The sequence below is a fragment of the Pseudomyrmex gracilis genome, unplaced genomic scaffold (assembly GCF_002006095.1).
Source record: "Pseudomyrmex gracilis isolate BER0280 unplaced genomic scaffold, ASM200609v1 scaffold_168, whole genome shotgun sequence".
Lineage (NCBI taxonomy): Eukaryota > Metazoa > Arthropoda > Insecta > Hymenoptera > Formicidae > Pseudomyrmex > Pseudomyrmex gracilis.
The window spans coordinates 158,889-176,384 of record NW_018020752.1 but is presented as its reverse complement, the minus strand read 5'-3'; the positions used below and the strand labels follow the sequence as shown (position 1 = coordinate 176,384).

Here is a 17,496-nt window from a genome sequence, read left to right as displayed (position 1 = left end):
GAAGCGAAGCGCGAAGCGAGAGACCTGTTACTGAGGGTTGTTGCGAAATCTCGTCAATTTTTGCGTAGCAAAACTTTCGACTCCTGAGATACTCGAAGGATTCTCAGACCTTGAAAATCGAGAAAATTGAACGATTTTTTTCAGCTAAAAGAAAATATTCGAAAGAGACGAGGATAAATTGAACGCGAGGGTAGATCTTAGGGTACGCGCGAGAGGGTAATACACCAAAAGACCAACAACTGTGAAAAAAATCTTAGATCGAAATATTCCAGTAATTAGGAAAGATTTTTGAAGGTCCAATACAAAGTAAACTCACAAAACACACAACGGTCTTCTGTGACTGGTAATAATTCTCTTCTGATGGTCTTTTGAACGATCACAGCTGTGTGAGAGAGCTGTGTCAAACGGAACGATCGGAAGGGCGTCGAAACAAAAAACAATTTAAAAGTACATTAAAAAAAAAAAAAACAAAAAAACAAAAAAAACAAAAAAAAAACAAAAAACAAACCAGTCTAAGAGGATTATATTATAAAGGGTTTTTTCGAGGATCCACAAAGTGAGTAGAAAATTAGGAAGCTAGATAATACTTCGAAAACCGTATAAGAATCCAATGTGCGGCCCGAAATAAGTCGAAGACGAGGAAGGTAATGTCGGCACTTGGAAATCTATTATACCGGACCTTCGCAGTTACGCGCAAAAGTTGGTGGGCTTACCGTTTCTAGATATATATATATATATATATATATACAAATATATATATATCTAGATATATATATATGTGTACATATATATATCTATATACAGATATATACATGTACATGTATACACACATATAATCCGAACACAACGGAGAAAACTCTAAGTAAATCGACATTTTTTAAATGTTCACAAAGCAAAAACCAAAAAAGTAAGAAAAAAGACAAATCATATGATAAAAAGTACGATGAAAAAAACGATGTAACTGTGGTTTGGGCTAATTGTATTAACCGTCGATTAAGTTCTTTCTTTTTTTCTGTAGAGCTCGGATTTCCGACATTTTAAACTGCGTCATGTCGTCCAGTGATATATATATGTGTGTGTGTGTATGTATGTGCGCGCGCGTGAGCGTGTGTGTGTGTGCGCGTGCGTGCTTGCCATAAAATCGAAAAATTTGCATCACGATCAAGTGCGTCTGCCGATTGTTGAGGGAAAGGTGAAGGTATAACATGATTGAATGTGTAATCGATGTCAGAATATAAGTCTGAGGAACGGAGCTCGATGTTTAATAAATCTTTTATGAACCGAAGCAAAAAAAAAACAAAAAAAAAAAAAATTACACATGTATAAAACACAAATTTTTCAAATTAATATGAAAAAGGTCAAGAGTAAACGGTTTCGTGCGCGAGATATCAAACATATCTTTCTCACTTTAAAATGTAACTTGCTTCCAAGCTGATATAAGTTCGAATTCGCGTGTAACATGTGAATATTCGCGGAATAAGAGAAAAACAAAAAAACAACAGAATTCTGAATATTCGATATACACAGAGATATAAGCTCGTTTCATCTTGTACGAACCAACGAGCGAGACTTGGAACGCGAGATCAAGAGAGCGTGTGCGTGTGCTGACGGAGATTTAAAAGAGACACAGAAGAAATGAGAAATGATATAAACGTCGTAATATAATATTTGAATGCTAATGTAAATGCGTGCGAGAAAGAGAGAGAGAGCGTGTGCGTGCGTGTGTACGCAGGACTTTTTAGCAGTGTTTCCAATCTATGTTTATAAGAAACAAAAGAAGTACAGAATTTTGTGAATTTTGCGAATAAAAAAATTGAGACTAAATAAAAAGAAAAAAAAACAAAAATAAAATTTTCGAGTGCAACACACAGTGGTCGCAATAATAAAGCAAATTGAAAGGAGGGGAGACAAATATGCGATGCAAAATGTTTTTCTCGAAATGTCTGTCTCGTAAATTGTTGGAATTTAAACGAGAAAAAAAGCACGACAACGAGCATTCGCAAAACAAACGAGTGCTTTTAATTAAACATATTGCATCGCGGCGCAGAGTCTCGCGGTCGCATCCAGATGCCGTCTCTCCTTCGTGCGAGGATCGCACCCGATTTTTCCAAAATTGATCCGATCCGTGATTTTGAAAATCGAAGTAAAACCCGACGTACTCACAAATCGCGTCGCGATGCGATCCAGAACGAAGGAAAACGTAACGTCGTCGTGGCTCGCCGCGAGCTTTGTTGTGATTTGATTGCGTGAATGGAGTTTTGTGCGATGACGTGGAAACGAATGAGAATTCGATCGACGATTCGAAAGTTTGACGATGCGAATTTATATAGTGGAAGCATTTTTTTTTCTGTCAGTTTGTCGATATACTGTTGCGGTATTCGATGATCGATAGTGGTCAAATGCTTAGATAGAGATGGATGTGTGAAAGAGAGTAGAGAGAACGATTTTTGCGATTTATTGCGGTTCGAAGCCGTCGCGCGCGGATCGGTTGTCGTAGATCGAGTATATATGGCGAAGAGACGGATTTATTGGAGAACACAAAGGCAACCATCACTTATTATATATTATTGTACATATTTACTGTAATTGCTATTCGTATCGCAGAGGTTTCTGTTCTCTCAAAGATCATTTCCTCGATGATTTAGCGGAAAGAAACGACAAAAAAAAAAAAAATGTGAATAAAGTTAGATTTGTGTATTACTGAATCAATCCCTATCTCTTGTCATCTGCGTAAAGTAAGAAAACAAAAAACTTTGCGGTAGATAAAAAAAAGACTACTTTTTTATTTAAGTAGTTTCTGTTTTATTTAAGTATTTAGTATATTTTCCGATCAATTTCTCACCTTTGACGAAATTACTGAAGAATTTTACAAAACGCGGTGTATGTACGTGTGGATATGTCGAGTCACGTTTATTTTTGGATATCCCACGTTGGTTTTCAGCAATTCACAGGTGTGAAGAAATCTGACGATCGGCCGATATCTCGAGAACAAGTAAACTGTGAAAAAAAGTTTAGCTATACACATATATATATAAAAGAAACTTTAACATATTTGCATACGTGCGTGTTCAATCGTCACGTAGAGAAACGTGACATCGTATGTCACGTAAGTTCGATACGAGTTCTCAAGTGCGTGCGCGCATGTAAATTTAATTGCGAGATTAATGTTGAGAAGAAAAATTAACAATTGAGTCAGCACAGCCACTAAGTTTTTGTTGAAAATGTGTGAAGCACATCAAAATTTGAAATAGAGCAATAAAAAAAACTCCTAAATTTTTTTCGCAAGTTTCATTCTAATTGCGCTGAAGTGTGGCTATGCCAAATTGAACGTGATTAATTATTTGCTTGAAAAAGTATCATCGCATCTAAATTCGTCACATTTGGACTTTAGTATTGAACTGTATACTCACCGAGGATACAAATATTTTGACAATTTTGTGAGACAGTACTGTGGTAAATGTTTCCGAACTGAATTGCCCCCGTTGTCAACACATGGCAGCCAATCAGTTCGGCTCTTTTCAAACACGCAAGAGCGAAATCCTGATTGGCTGAAGCGACATTGTTACGATTTTAAGGCTTGTCTGCAATGGCCGCTCGTAGCGCGCTTGACCTTCGACTATAAATAATTGCTAGTCGGTATCTTCACGCCTAAATGACGACGCGGCGAATCAACGAAACATCGCGACCTCATTGGTCAATTCTGCGACGAGCTGCGCCATTGCGGACGAGACTCAAAGCAGAATGAAGACTGAGGCCCGAATTCATAGTCGTCTCTCAGATCTCAGATCTCAGATCTCAAGAGAGAGAGAAAGAGAGAGAGAAAAAGAGAGGGAAAGAGATGAGATGAGATCTGAGATCTGAGAGACGACTATGAATTCGGGCCTGAGAGCGGCCAGGGGCCAAATAAAAAACTGTAAAGCCTGTTCTACATTGATCGCAAGCGCAAACGCAAGGAACAGGTCTGGTAGAATTGACTAATCGTATTGATCAAATCAGCCAATTGACCAGCGTGATTGGTCAATTCTACGAGATCTATACCTTGCGCTTGCGATCAATGTAGAACGGGCTTAATAGCTTTTCCGCCCAGTAAACCAGCGCTACACTCGATTCAATTAGAGAAGAGAATTGTACAATAGGGGAAGAAAAGCGGGCAAAGTAGGGATAGAGTTGCGTGCGGGATTGGTGGAACACTTGCTGACAGCCAATGGCTGTGAAGCAAGAAGACTTTAGTAGGAGAAATGCGCGAAACGGGGACGAGTTTTTTCGTCCGTCGAAATTCTCTTCTCTAATTAAATCGAGTGTATCTGTCTTCGTTCTACGTTTTACAAGGAAGAAGGATCGAGCGACGATTCTAAAAACACGCTAGCGCTACGTTGACGAAAAACAAGGATAGAACGACGCAATTGCGCCGATGACGCGCACTCCCCCTAACGTAACTCGAGTAACATATGTGTATATATATAACGACGCAGGTTCATCAGTTTCATGCTCTTTCCAGAAGGAACAGTCGACCCTCCTGGTGGCGCGACCTTGCAACGTGTGCGGTAACATTTTACCGTAAAAAATGGTCGTACAACAATCGTCTTCCGATTAGAGGCGGGTACCTCGCGAAGAACGAGAGAGGAGCTTGCGAAGTTTCGAGTCCGGTGAACGGTGACGGGGGTGCGGCCAGCCGTCGATGCGACAGCGAGTGGCGAACGCGCAAAATGGCGCCCACGCGTGTAATTTTGATGTCGTGCGGCAGTTACAATCCACCGACCAACATGCATCTGCGGATGTTCGGTACGTATACGCATGTCGATTTCGTTGTTGATAGATTGGAAATAAATAAATACGCTATGCCGTTGTCATGTCTCAAAACAATAGATTAAAAAAAAAAAAAAAAAAAGTTAAGTACAAGTGACTACAAAGCTACTTTCAAACGCTATCTGTTGTAACGTTTTCAGTGTTCTGTGACAAGTAGTAAAAGCCGAATGCGACGGAAGAACGCGATAACAAGTTGGCGAGCAATCACACATTCAACTATTCGTCTTTGTTGAAATCATACGGACTACGCTTATGTTTCATTCGCAATGTTTTCACAATGTTGAGCTTTGTTTTTCGCTGACAATTCGATCGAATGATTAAGCAACTTTGCAAAGTACACGGGTCGATTTGATGTTGGTTAACTGTGGCGGGACAATGCGGACATAAATGCGAACGGGAATATAGGCGAGATATTTCGAACAAATGTTCGATTGATTTCCACAGGATGTACAAAGATCGCGGTCACAAGGCGCAAGTAGCGTCATAAATTTGTCTTGTATTATTCTGTGTCTTTATTCTTTTATCAGATGTAGACTGTATAACAACTGTATAACAACGTTTTAAAGCATTTGTAGCGTTGACTTGATCACGGGCGGCCATATTTAGCAGGGTTTTTCATGTTGTTTACACCTTTTGCGATTTATTTCGTTTTTTTTTTTTTTTTAATCGAAGCATGAAAACGCATATTTTATAATTTACAAATAAAACATTGATTTTAAATTTCTTTTTAGCTTAAGAATAAGTATATAAATAATTAAAATTATGTACATATTATATATATTCAACAATAAGTTTTATACTTTTGTGTTTTAATTTATTTACAGATATACGAAGTAAGTATTGGGTTGTCCCAAAAGTTTCTTTTGAAACTTTCACCAACTGCTGTTATTAGCAGTTGTCCTTATCCTTTTTAGTCTTCAGTCGGAAATAAGATTGCATGTTTATATAAACACTGCCAGATAAGGCAGCTTCGTGCAGGTTGGAAATAAACCTTTGGGACAATCTAATAAAATATTTTTTTGTTAAACTTTTGACATTAAAATGGTTTCTGTATATTTCAGAGATTGCTCGGGATCATCTGCATCGAATGGGCACACATGTTGTTGTTGGCGGAGTAATTTCTCCGGTTCATGATGCATATGCCAAAAAAGAGCTTGCCAGCGCAACGCATAGATGTGCGATGTTACGATTGGCATTGCATAATAATGACTGGATTCGGCTGAGCACATGGGAGACCAGACAACATTGCTGGACCAAAACTCGCCTGAGCTTGCAGCACCATCAGAATCTGCTCAACTCCTTTCTATCTAATTCCAATGACATCAAACATCACTTGCAGATAGAAGACATGGAATGGATCCCAGAAAATGTAAAAAACAATTCAGACAATACACCGATACAAATCAAATTGCTATGTGGTGCAGATCTTCTGGAAAGCTTTGGCATTTGTGGACTTTGGCTTGAAGAAGATGTGAGTTGTATGTTTTTCGAAATTCTTCGAGATCCGTCGGAACTTGTCAAAATCTCGACTAGCGCGACTACAACATAATTTTGCTTATTTAGACTATTGCTCGAGTTTAATTTGAAAAATATTGCTAATTGTAATTAGCACATGTAAGACTAGCAAGTGCAAAGAAGTGAGTCAATTTTTATTTTATAGATTGACGCAATTGTCGGTGAGCACGGTCTTGTTGTCATTACTAGAGAAGGTTCCAATCCCAACAAATTTATTTACGATTCGGACATTTTGTCCAAGCATATGGTAGGTGCGATAAAAAATAAAATTCTACGATCTCTCGTTACGTTAAGTCTATATATAATGTGAGTAATGTCTTTTTTCTCATTTTTAGCACAATATCTGTATCGTAACCGAATGGATTCCGAATGAAGTGAGTTCAACGAGAATCAGACGAGCTCTGAAACGCAGCGAGAGCGTTAGGTACTTGTTGCAGGATTCCGTCATCGATTATATCTACAAACACGAGATCTACGACACAAGACCATTAGACACAACAATGTGAGTCTTAAATAAAGCTTGTCTAGATGGTTTTGTTTTTTTTTTTAGTAATGTTAAATCAGAAACATTTTTTATTAATGGTAATTTTTTAAATTTATTTTGCATATGTTCTTTCTGCTACATCAATTTTGTTATCTAAGTTATGAATTAAATAACACTGGAGAAAACCGTAGATTTGACAACTTTGGATGTTTCGACACATTGCCGACGAAAAACGAGAATTCTCGGTTTTATAAAATATGCGTTTGCAGATTACCCGTCGACAATATGTTTATCACGATTTTAATACAAATTACCGATTTATTTTTGATTTTATACATTTGTAGACAAATATTCCTATTAAAAATTTTTATGTAAAACAAACTGATAAATTAGAGTCGTGTATTTGTATACAAAATAGTTGATTTTTCGAAATTATTAAAAATACTTTTTTGTAGAAATGATGTATGGCAAAAACATTTTCAAATCAAATTTCGATTTATAACTTAACATCCGTAAGATATAATGTAGTTTTAGTTTTTTCAAAAAAGGATTGTTATCGACCAGTGTAATTTACTTCTCTTCGATTATTTAAATGTTTTTGACGGAGCGTAGATAAGATCTCGTGATTTACATAATCGCATCTTACGTTAAATCTTTTTTTCTTGAAAAAGATTTTGGAATCTTTCTCTTAGTTTGCCTAACCTTAATATCAATTACCTCTTTAGAAAAGAAATCGTACTTGTATCTTTTTGTTGATCCCTTTGAAAGTTTAAATTGTTTGATTTTCTATTTTTGTTTGTTTTAAAGTCATACTTTCTTTGGATTTAAAATGTATATTTTCCAATTGTTCTTAAAAGTCTACAAATTTTTGAGATGAAGAACACGCCCGTACATTTTATATAAGGTGTACGTAGGATGTTTCGAACTGATGACTGTGTATGTGTAATTATGAAGGCTCAGATAACTTTTTTCACGCTGCTTCTTTTTCTTCACCGTCATTACAGTGTTTTTGTAAAATAATTACACACATACATATTAAACTTTTAATGGGTGATCGTTCAAAGATATTGTGATAAGTACGATAGGTCTTCAAAACTATTGTTTATACTGTTTTGTACGAAGAAAATAGTAACTTATATTTTTATAATAATATTTATCATGAATTATAAAAAAAAAGTACTTTGGTAAATGTGTAAAAAATACAGGTCATTGAAAAATTTGTTCCAAATGCAAGTACAACATTGTACTGAATGTCTAAAACCGAGTAAGTTTTAGTTTGGTACGACTATCTGTCTCTCTTTTTTATGAGAGCTGAAACGGTCCTATTTTTTATTTCAATTCCTTTTACACTACGCTTGCATTTCGAGAATTTGTGGTTCTAGCAGTTTTTGTTTGTCGTTATTTGTTTAGATTCTCGAAAATGGGAGAAATACTATCTTTCTCTTGTGAGAGCTGAAACGGTCTTATCTTTATATCGTAACCATCACTAACTCAAAAGCCAACTTGTATTCCAAAAACATGTCGACAATCTTAAACAACACTTGTACTTTGTACTTACCGATTCACGTCGCAATGCTCCTCTTCGACGTGCGGATACAAATACTTCTGTCTCGTACTTCAACTGCTTTCTCATCAACGGTTATATCTTTCAAAGAGGGAGCAAACGAGACACTAGCACTCATCTTGAAATATTTTTCAAGAAAAGAACTATAGCTTATCGGTACTATCTTTTATATTTCAATTTGTTTTTACACTTCGTTTGCATTTCGAGATTTTCTGGTTCTATTAACTTGTTTATCGTAATTTGTCCAGATTCTCGATAATGGATAAAGTGCTCTCATACATGTGTTCATATGGTTTTGTTAGAACTTGTTGTGTATTATGCTGCACAAAATTCTACAATTGCAGCTTCTACAATTCTTGTATTGCTTTTGTATTTTTGCAAAGTGAAAAACATGATAATGTTTTCAGTTGTGCTTTTTTTTATGTACGAAAAATAAACTTGCCATTTTTTTCTTTTTCTCGTACATTTTGCATATCTCTCTATTTAAGTGATTGCCGATCTTATATCGGGACTTCCGCTTTGGGTGTTGATGTTGAGCTTTGACACTTTTTGCTCTTCTCTCAATGTCACTTCCATGTTGCCGCAGTCGCAACAAGGCGTTCTATTGTGTCTCAGCTCAGTAAACATCAGCGATATTGGTTTTGATCAGGTGGTCCACTTCTAACGATGTTAATAACACCCGCTTAATTGTCTAGAATCCCTCATGGCACGTATCATACTCTCACCTATGTCAGTTATGATTATCTTCCCGTGATGTTTGTCGATCTAACAAAAGGCTGAAAATTGTATCGTGCCAACGATAAAAAACGTATATGGTGAATATATAGTGATGCAGGTGTCTAGTTGGTTTCGCTAAGTTTATGCGAAACCCATTGTCCAAAGTTTTGGACACTAATTTGACCGTGAGTTTTCTCAGCATCACGAATACGGTTCTGTAGCGTTATGTTTCAAAATATATTGTGTGCGATGGCTCGTTCAACCTCAGTTCGATTAGGCATTAGAACAGTCGTCGGTAGAGAAGCTTAGAAGAGAAGCTCACAGGCTTCGTGCAACAGGGCGTCTAGTAGTTGATTTGGCGCGCTCGTATCGGCCTTTTATATTTTCTGTTGACAATTTCACGAGCGTTAGTTCTTTGAGATTATGGTAATTTTTTATTTATTTGCATTATTTTGAACACAATATTAAATCCATTTTGTAAAAATAATAGTTTCGTGTTACTCGGCTTCTGTGTAATGTACGTATTACATTTGGAACTCATTTTTCACTGACTATTTATTACGTGATTATAAGAACGTGTTCAATCTTTTTCTAGTATAATGTTATTATTTTTATTATAAAAAGTTTGAATATATCCAATAGATATTCATTATTATTATCATTAAATTTATTACCAGTGTTAGTTCTCTAGTATAATGTTGTTATTGTTTTATTATTATAAAAAACTGAATATTTTTATCAGTATATGTTTATTATTATTATTATCATGAGAGTTATTACAGATGTCAATATTAGTTTTATTATTTTTACATTGTACAAAAATGTGTGTACATATATAAATGTACATATATAAATATTGCAAAATTTTGCACTAGTGTTTCTATTATACGGTTATTCTATAATCTGATTCTTTTGGCTTTGGTTTTTACATATCAAAAATAGGTTTTGTCTCATATGGTCTTAAAAAATATTTATTGTACTTATTGTTTACACAGTTGGCGCAATAATTTTGTTGTTTTCTTTATCAATAAGATGTGTTAATGTAATTACATTAATGTAATTAAAGAATTTTTATTAAAAATATAAAAAATGAAGTATGTATGCACATTGATTTACTTAAAATTATTTTTATTTAAAAATCTTTTTAAGTGTTTTACTTTTAAGGAATGTTATCTTTATGTAATGTTTTAAGCAATTAAGTTTAAATCTTCTCACATTATTGTATGTATATATTTTCACGCACGCGCGCGGCGTGCGTGAATGAGTGAGTGAGTGTGTGTGAAAATCATAAGAAAAAATGTGTCATACTGCGCACAAATTTAATTTTGCAACGGTATAATTAATTCTGTTTTTCATTATGAAAAAAACTATGTTTTCTAAATAAATAAATGTTTTTCACGCTGCTGCTGCCGATTTGGACACTGAAGTAAGTTGGAATTGTCGTCGCCGAACGCGAACAATTACCTGCACATAGATTCCCGATATCTAAGCGCATTCTTAACGCCATCGCCCAGCGATGTGACCATGGACTCACCGAGCCCGATCGAGATTGCCGCGTCCATCGATGTGCCGGACGCGGTTGTGCTGCGTAGGAATATGCAGAATGCGGTTGGTGACGTACTCGATGTGGCTCGCGAGCAGTTCATTAGTAGCGCGATCGGCAATAACGTTGACAACGGTAATGTCAAGCACGTAGTTAAAGCCGCGTACCCTGGCCAGGCGAAACAGATCATCGCCAGCGGAACCGGCATTGCGCGAATTGTGGACGAGGTAGGTCCGCTTGACAAGCCGATGGCGATGTCGCAGCCTGATTCTTCGCCGCAAGAAGGTCACGGGGTGACCGTAAACGACAAGGATGAGGCTGCGATTGGACAGGGGGAGGTTTCAGGTTTCAGATCGGGAATTGCTCACGTAGATCTAGATCCCAACAACGATACAGCGGTAACGATCGAACTTAGTTTTTCGAGTTCCAGCGAATTGACGTTGAAAGATCGCAGATCGGCGAGCGTCGCTGATGGTAAAAGAGAATCGGAAATCGTGAAATCAAAAGAAATTGTCGATGTAAATATAGATTCGAGTAGGATAGTGAGAACACAACCCGGCCCGTCGAGTGAATTGGTATCGAAAACAATTCACGGATTGTTAGATGATAGCGTAGCGAAAAGTAAAACGGATCCGCGATTTAAATCAGATGTTGCTGACGTAGATTTAAGTTCGAAAAAAGATCGCGCGAGAGCAACGCAGAGTTCGAGCGAACTTCGACTGGGAGAATGTTGTTGGCCCACTAGAGAAAGCGCCGTGAACGATAGCGATAGTAAAATGATGACTCCCGAAAACGAATTGATAGATGTAAGATTAGATTCGGGCGATACGAGCGCGTTAGACGAAAGATACAGATCGACGATAGATGTTAGTAATGACGAGGTAAGTTCCGATCGAGTTAATTTTAGTAACAAGAACGAACCGAGGGAGAATTATCGATTGACGGCTAATAGCGACGTGGAATTAGATTATATCGATGCCGACAACGTTGTAAAGGTTCAACCTCTTTGTAGTCGCGGCGTAGTCACGTTAAAGAAGGATCGTTCTAGGGTTGACGGACATACGAATGACGGCATCAAACCCGACGAGACAGAAACCAAGCACAAGAACAATACAGATCTTGATGCGATAGATAATACAGAATTGATTAAAATTAATTCAGAGATCACGAGCGATGAGATTGCCGCGGCTAGCGCGGAAGTTGCTTCACGAGAGGACGGAACAATCGACGACGAAAATTCAAAGACGACCTCGTCAGCGAATAACGTCTGGATGACGTCGTTGGACGGTCGTCACGAATGCGCTCTCTCCGATTTTAGCGTGGACAAGGAAGATTATCAGCTCAGTCGTTCGTCGGACGAAAATGAGAAAGAAGGGAACGGATCTGCTGTCGAGTCGATTAAACACGCTGACGACGGTCAAGAAGTTGTTGCGACGGACGAAATAGCTGATGTTAGAAACACCGACAACAACACCGGAAATAATATTCCGTTGTGCGGCGGTGACGTATCGGTCGATGCGATGATTGACAAGAGCCAGAAGAAGGTGCTCGAATGTCCCATGACTGAGAAGATCGATAGTGGAAGCGCAACGTCTTCCGTAGAATTAGGTCGATCGGACTTTGTTATCGCGGAAAGATCACTTCCGGAAATAGACAATAAGATTAGCATTGAAAATGAGGATCAGACGAAAGTTTCCAGGATCGTGCTGTGCGAGAAAACGAACAGGATGGAGAAGAGATCGGAGATTGACGCGTGTTCTTCGGAAAAAACGGCATCTACCGATCAGATATTCGAGATAGACGGTAAGTACCTGAAGTCGATCGTGAACTCGCGCAAGAGTCCGCGAAAGATCAGAGATGATCAGGCTCGCGATTTCGAGATCGAGAAACAGTCTGAAGTGTTTCGTGCTTCTTCTTCCGTGCAAATGAAAAATTGTGAGAAAATCAAGGAAGAAAAAACGATGACGCGCGATGCCGATGCGGAGAGAAAGAATCAAACAACGAACGATCGAGAGGTATCATCACGCGCGGAAAAGAACTTTCAAGACTCTTCGCAAGATTTGATTTCCACAAAGGTGGAGAGTCTCAGAAACGCAAAGTACTTTGAAAACGGAGAAGACGAACGCGAATGCAAGATCCCGATTGGTTCCAGTAGCGACAAAGAAGAGTTAAAAACTTCGAGATCGAATTCCACGAGGACGAGGAAAAAAGTTGAAGATCTGCGAATCGACGAGAGAGAACTCGATCTCAAGAATCAAGACAGATCTGTCAGCGATCACGAGACCTCACGGTCTTCTGAGAAAGTTTCTCAAAAGTTTTCCAAAACGAATGCAAAGAGTCCAAAGAGAGACGCCAAGAAGAACAAAATATTTTCGAGAAGCGACGAAATGAGAGATTACGATCGTTCCATTAACGATCGCGTTATTTCACAACTCGAAGAAGTTTTTCACGATTCGTTGAAAAAATCGGCAATCAAGACGGAAGACGCGACCGGAAGTTCCGACGTTGAAACGAAAAAGCAAAATCGAATTGTTGACAATCGAGAGAGAACGCGATCCGAAGAAATCTCTCGACATCCGTCGAGAACGTCTTCCACGAAGAGTCTGAGAAAGACTCAAGATCAAAAGAGCGCGAAGATAAATGACATGAAGGAACAAAAACAGGAGCGACAAGTGATGGAATTGGCGAAGAACGTCGATAACAAGACGAAGCGCGACTTCAACGAAATTAAAGACGTTTACACGAGAAAAGTGCGACGTTACAACGTGCCTCTTCAGGGCAGTTTGGACTCGATGATCGTGTCGGACGAGTTGTCCTCGCAAAAGCCGAAGAAAGACGACGCCTTTTCGAAGAAGTCGAAGAGCTACGAGTCGATCAAACGTATTCAGGAGGTGTTTCTGGGTGTGCCGTCGACTAAGGCCAATAACAGCGATTCGCAGATCGACATTCCGGACGAGTTTTGCTCGATCTGTTGTTACATGAACGAGATCACCTTCCGAACGGAAGAAGAAGTGAGCTCGAATCAAGAAACGTTTTACACTCTCCGATCTACCTGCAGTTCTCTGGGCGACGACGATTCCATCGAATGCGACATCTGCGGACCGCTCAATCTTCAGGAATCCGCGGATAATATCGAGGGTAAAGTACAGGAGATACCTTGCGAGCTCTGCAGAATCTGCGATGTGGTGAATGGCGGTTACGATCAAGACAACTCCACGTTGCCACCGGCGGACAAGTACGCTTTCAAAATTCCTGAGTCGCAGCAGGACGACGGTGATTGTTTCGAGATCGAGAACTGTGGCTTCCAAGGTAACGTCGAACCCGCTGACGATCAAAACAAAACTTGCGAGAAGGACAAACCGAAGGAAAGAGATCAGGAAAAACCGGCGACGCAGCCTCTGTTTATTCGCTCGTCGCAGAACAGAGATCAGCCGCGTGAGTTGTACTTCATACCCAAGGACGAAATTGCCATCCTGACAAGCGGAACCAGAAAAATCGGTCGCAAAGGATCTTTGTTTAGAAAGAAGGAGGATTTTGGCGGAAACGTGCAGGACAATAGACGATACTCTTCCGTGGACAGTCTTCAGTTGGCGAAAATGGCCGCGAAGACGAGCGACAAGATGCTCAAAATCGCCATCGAGGATCCCACAGTGATCGGATCGGCTGATAATCTGCGATTATCAGGTGACGACAAGAAACCCGTGTCGTTACAGAGATCGGCCGATGACGATGTGGGCTGTCCGAAGTCGTCCGCCGACAATCTCGACTCGTTGGCGGAGAATCAGGAGAAAGAAATCGAGATCGAGGAATCAGGTCGGAAACAAAGTATTCGAGATAAGGAGGCGGTGAAAATGATTCTCACGCAGCACGGAATTAAGATTATCAGCGAGAAGGAGACCGCTCTGTAATTTATAAAATAAGAATTTGCGAGAAGCAATTACGAGAATTCAATTAAAACGAAAAATGAATGAAAATTATTTTACGAGTACTTCGATTAGCTAGAGAACTTTAGCAAATTGATAAAAATCATCTATTGAGAGAAATTTGATATATATTTGATTAATATGTGCCAATCGAGAGATATATTAACGCCTGGTGCCAAATGTGTATATATTACATGCAGACGATATATATTATTATTAAAGTAAAATATATATAAAATAAAATATATAAAAAATACATATAAAAAAGAAAGATCCTTTCGTAGATTATGCAACTCGAACATGTGAGCAACGATGAGCGCGCGAGATTTGTCCGCAGCGACTCACGAAGTGCAAAAAACGATTATAGAGAGAGAAAAAAAAATTTGATCTATTCGATTTACACGGATTAAAAAATGTCAGAGAATCTGTCGGAGAAAACCTGTAGCAAGTAACTCTCGTTCAAGCGGTTTTGCGGAATTTTTTAAATTAATTTTATTCTTGTACCTTCCCCTTTTCTCTCTTTCTCCACTTTCATCTTGTGTAATTGGAAAATTTTACTCAAACCATAAATTTAACGTGTGTGATCTTAACGCAAGGTCGCAAAAGACAAATAATTTTACGTGTATATGTCGACGATATATGTGGTGATGAACTAAATGTATTTACGATAACACAGAATACTCTACTTCTCCCTCAAGAAGATGTATAAACAACACAAATTATTATCTCAAATAACGTGATGTATATGTGCGTATATAATTTATTGCGTCGAGATATTGTGTGGTTTGGTTTGAAACGTTTTACGCGCAAGTTTACGAATACATATATATTGTATAAAAATTATATTGCGATATTTTGTGTCTTATAAAATCGATTTCACATCGATAGTTCGGTCATCGATAGGAAGGACCAACGGCCGAAATTGTTATTCTCGATAAAAAAAAAAAAAAATAATAATAATAATAATCGGGAAATTGTTGGATGGTTTATGTGAAGCGAACGCTAAACCGCGCGCGTATTCTCGTTACAGATTTCGCGCGAATCGCACAATTCGGAATACGCGCGCGCGCGGTCTGGCGCCAGCTTGAGATTTGCAAATGAATATATAACAAAGAGACAATCTTTAATAATAGTAGTCTATATTGCACAGAACAATTACATAGTTGTAAGTATTATCCAAAGGAATTGTATCGATTGAAGAAAAGCGCTTTAATCTCCGCCATTATTTATTACACAGAACGCTTCGAGAAGATTTATTTATTTTTTGAGCACGATATTCCAGCCAGATATATTTTACAGTCTTCGTACGTTCTTCCAGAGAATCCGAATCGGTTGTTCTCGTTAATAACTACATTGGGAATGCGGTGGCGTAGTACAAACTCACTGTAAATTTTTTTTTTTTTAATTTTTTTATTTTATAGCTATTGCTCTCTTTTTCTCTCCCTTATTTCCTCCACGACTCGCTTGACATGTCCTTCTTTCGATAATGGTAGACGAGATAGTTCTTAGTAGCCCGATTCTAGATCTAACACGTTGCCGTAAAAAAAAACCCTTAGTTCTAGAACGCTAACGTTTATTGGAATTGCAGTGTCTTATCGTCTTTAAGAGAATGATCTCCTCTCTCTCTCTTTCTCTCTCTCTCTCTCTCTTTCTCTCCTCTTAGAGATCTTATCGTTTGATTTTTAGTAATTTGTAGACTCTACAACTTCTCCTCCTGTCCACTTCCGTGTTGCGTACAATGTCTGATATAAAAGTATCAAGTGCAAAATTGATTTTTTTAAATAAATTATGTTTCTTCGCCACAGTTGAAACTGGTGTGTTGAAAAAAAGGAAGAGGGATGTGTATGGGGAGAAAAGGTGCGAGTCGAGATTTTTACTTTTATATCAGATATTTAGAATTTGTGCCCTTTCGTTCGATTCTGCATGTAACTGCTTCGATCTTTGCTCGTATCCTTGTACGAATATAAATATTTATTACATTTTGAATTTTTAACCCTCCTATGCGCATTTTGTTGCAACACATCAGTCCGATATATATACTTTGCGTTTTCCAGTTAGAAAAAAAAAAAAACAAAACTTGCTCTTTCCGATCTCCTAAAGTATTACGTAACGCGTGACTCGACCATTGCGTGCTGTCTTTCAATTTGTTGCGATGGCAAACGTTTTTTAAAAAGCTTTAGAGCCTGAATGAACCCGAGGCAAAAAAAGAAATGAACCCAAGTTGACGCGATACGGTAGTCGATATGTGTTTTTTTTTTTTTTTCAGTTCTGATGTGAGCATGTAACGTGTGTTTTCCAGGATTCAACAAACCCTGCATGCCTACTGTAAGACAGATAGTTGACTGTCTTATTGCTACTCGACCAATCCGAGCCTGTGGTACCCGGCTTCTTCTTTCTGCTGTAAATACTAATCGCGATATTGACGATGCTAATCGGGACGCTAGCAATAGCAACAACTACAACTACAACTACAACAACAACAAAATCAACAACAGTAACGACAACAAGAGCGCTGAAAGTTTGAAAACCGAAATGCGAATTACGCATCTCGATCGTTCCTACGTATGATTCCGCTGCAAAATCAACATGCTATTTTTTTATACATATCTGAGCTCCAAGTTCCCTTTTCCTTCCGCTCCCTCCCTCCCTCCCTCTCTCCCTCTCAAAAAAAGAAGAGATTTAGATTTTTTCAAATATTCAATCGGATAAATTGGTTATATATATATATTTTTTTTAAATTTCCGACACGGAAATTTTACTGCGAGTAAACTAGCGGTTAATTAATTTTTTTATCTAACGTTTTTGTTTAAATTCCTGAATATGAAAGTGCGAAGTGGTTTAATATCCGTAAACCTCTAATTTACGGAGAGAATAAAAATATATATAATATATATAATATATATTTATATATATAATATATATATATATTTATATATATAATATA

The 17,496-nt window shown here is 38.0% G+C and overlaps 1 protein-coding gene across 2 annotated transcripts; it reads left to right on the top strand.

The window, feature by feature from the left end:
* The first annotated feature begins 4,498 nt into the window (after nt 1-4,498).
* LOC109857659 (nicotinamide/nicotinic acid mononucleotide adenylyltransferase 1) lies at nt 4,499-17,207 on the top strand. Of its 2 annotated transcripts, XM_020434191.1 has the most exons (6): nt 4,499-4,782; nt 5,868-6,277; nt 6,467-6,568; nt 6,657-6,823; nt 10,514-10,856; nt 16,852-16,979. In XM_020434191.1, exons 1-6 carry the CDS (start codon nt 4,707-4,709, stop codon nt 16,879-16,881), a joined length of 1,128 nt encoding a protein of 375 aa, XP_020289780.1. In that variant the 5' UTR covers nt 4,499-4,706; the 3' UTR covers nt 16,882-16,979. The 2 variants fall into 2 exon arrangements, with proteins under 2 accessions (XP_020289780.1, XP_020289781.1); XM_020434192.1 differs by lacking the exon at nt 10,514-10,856 and having other exon boundaries at nt 16,853-17,207.
* The last annotated feature ends 289 nt before the right edge of the window (nt 17,208-17,496 follow it).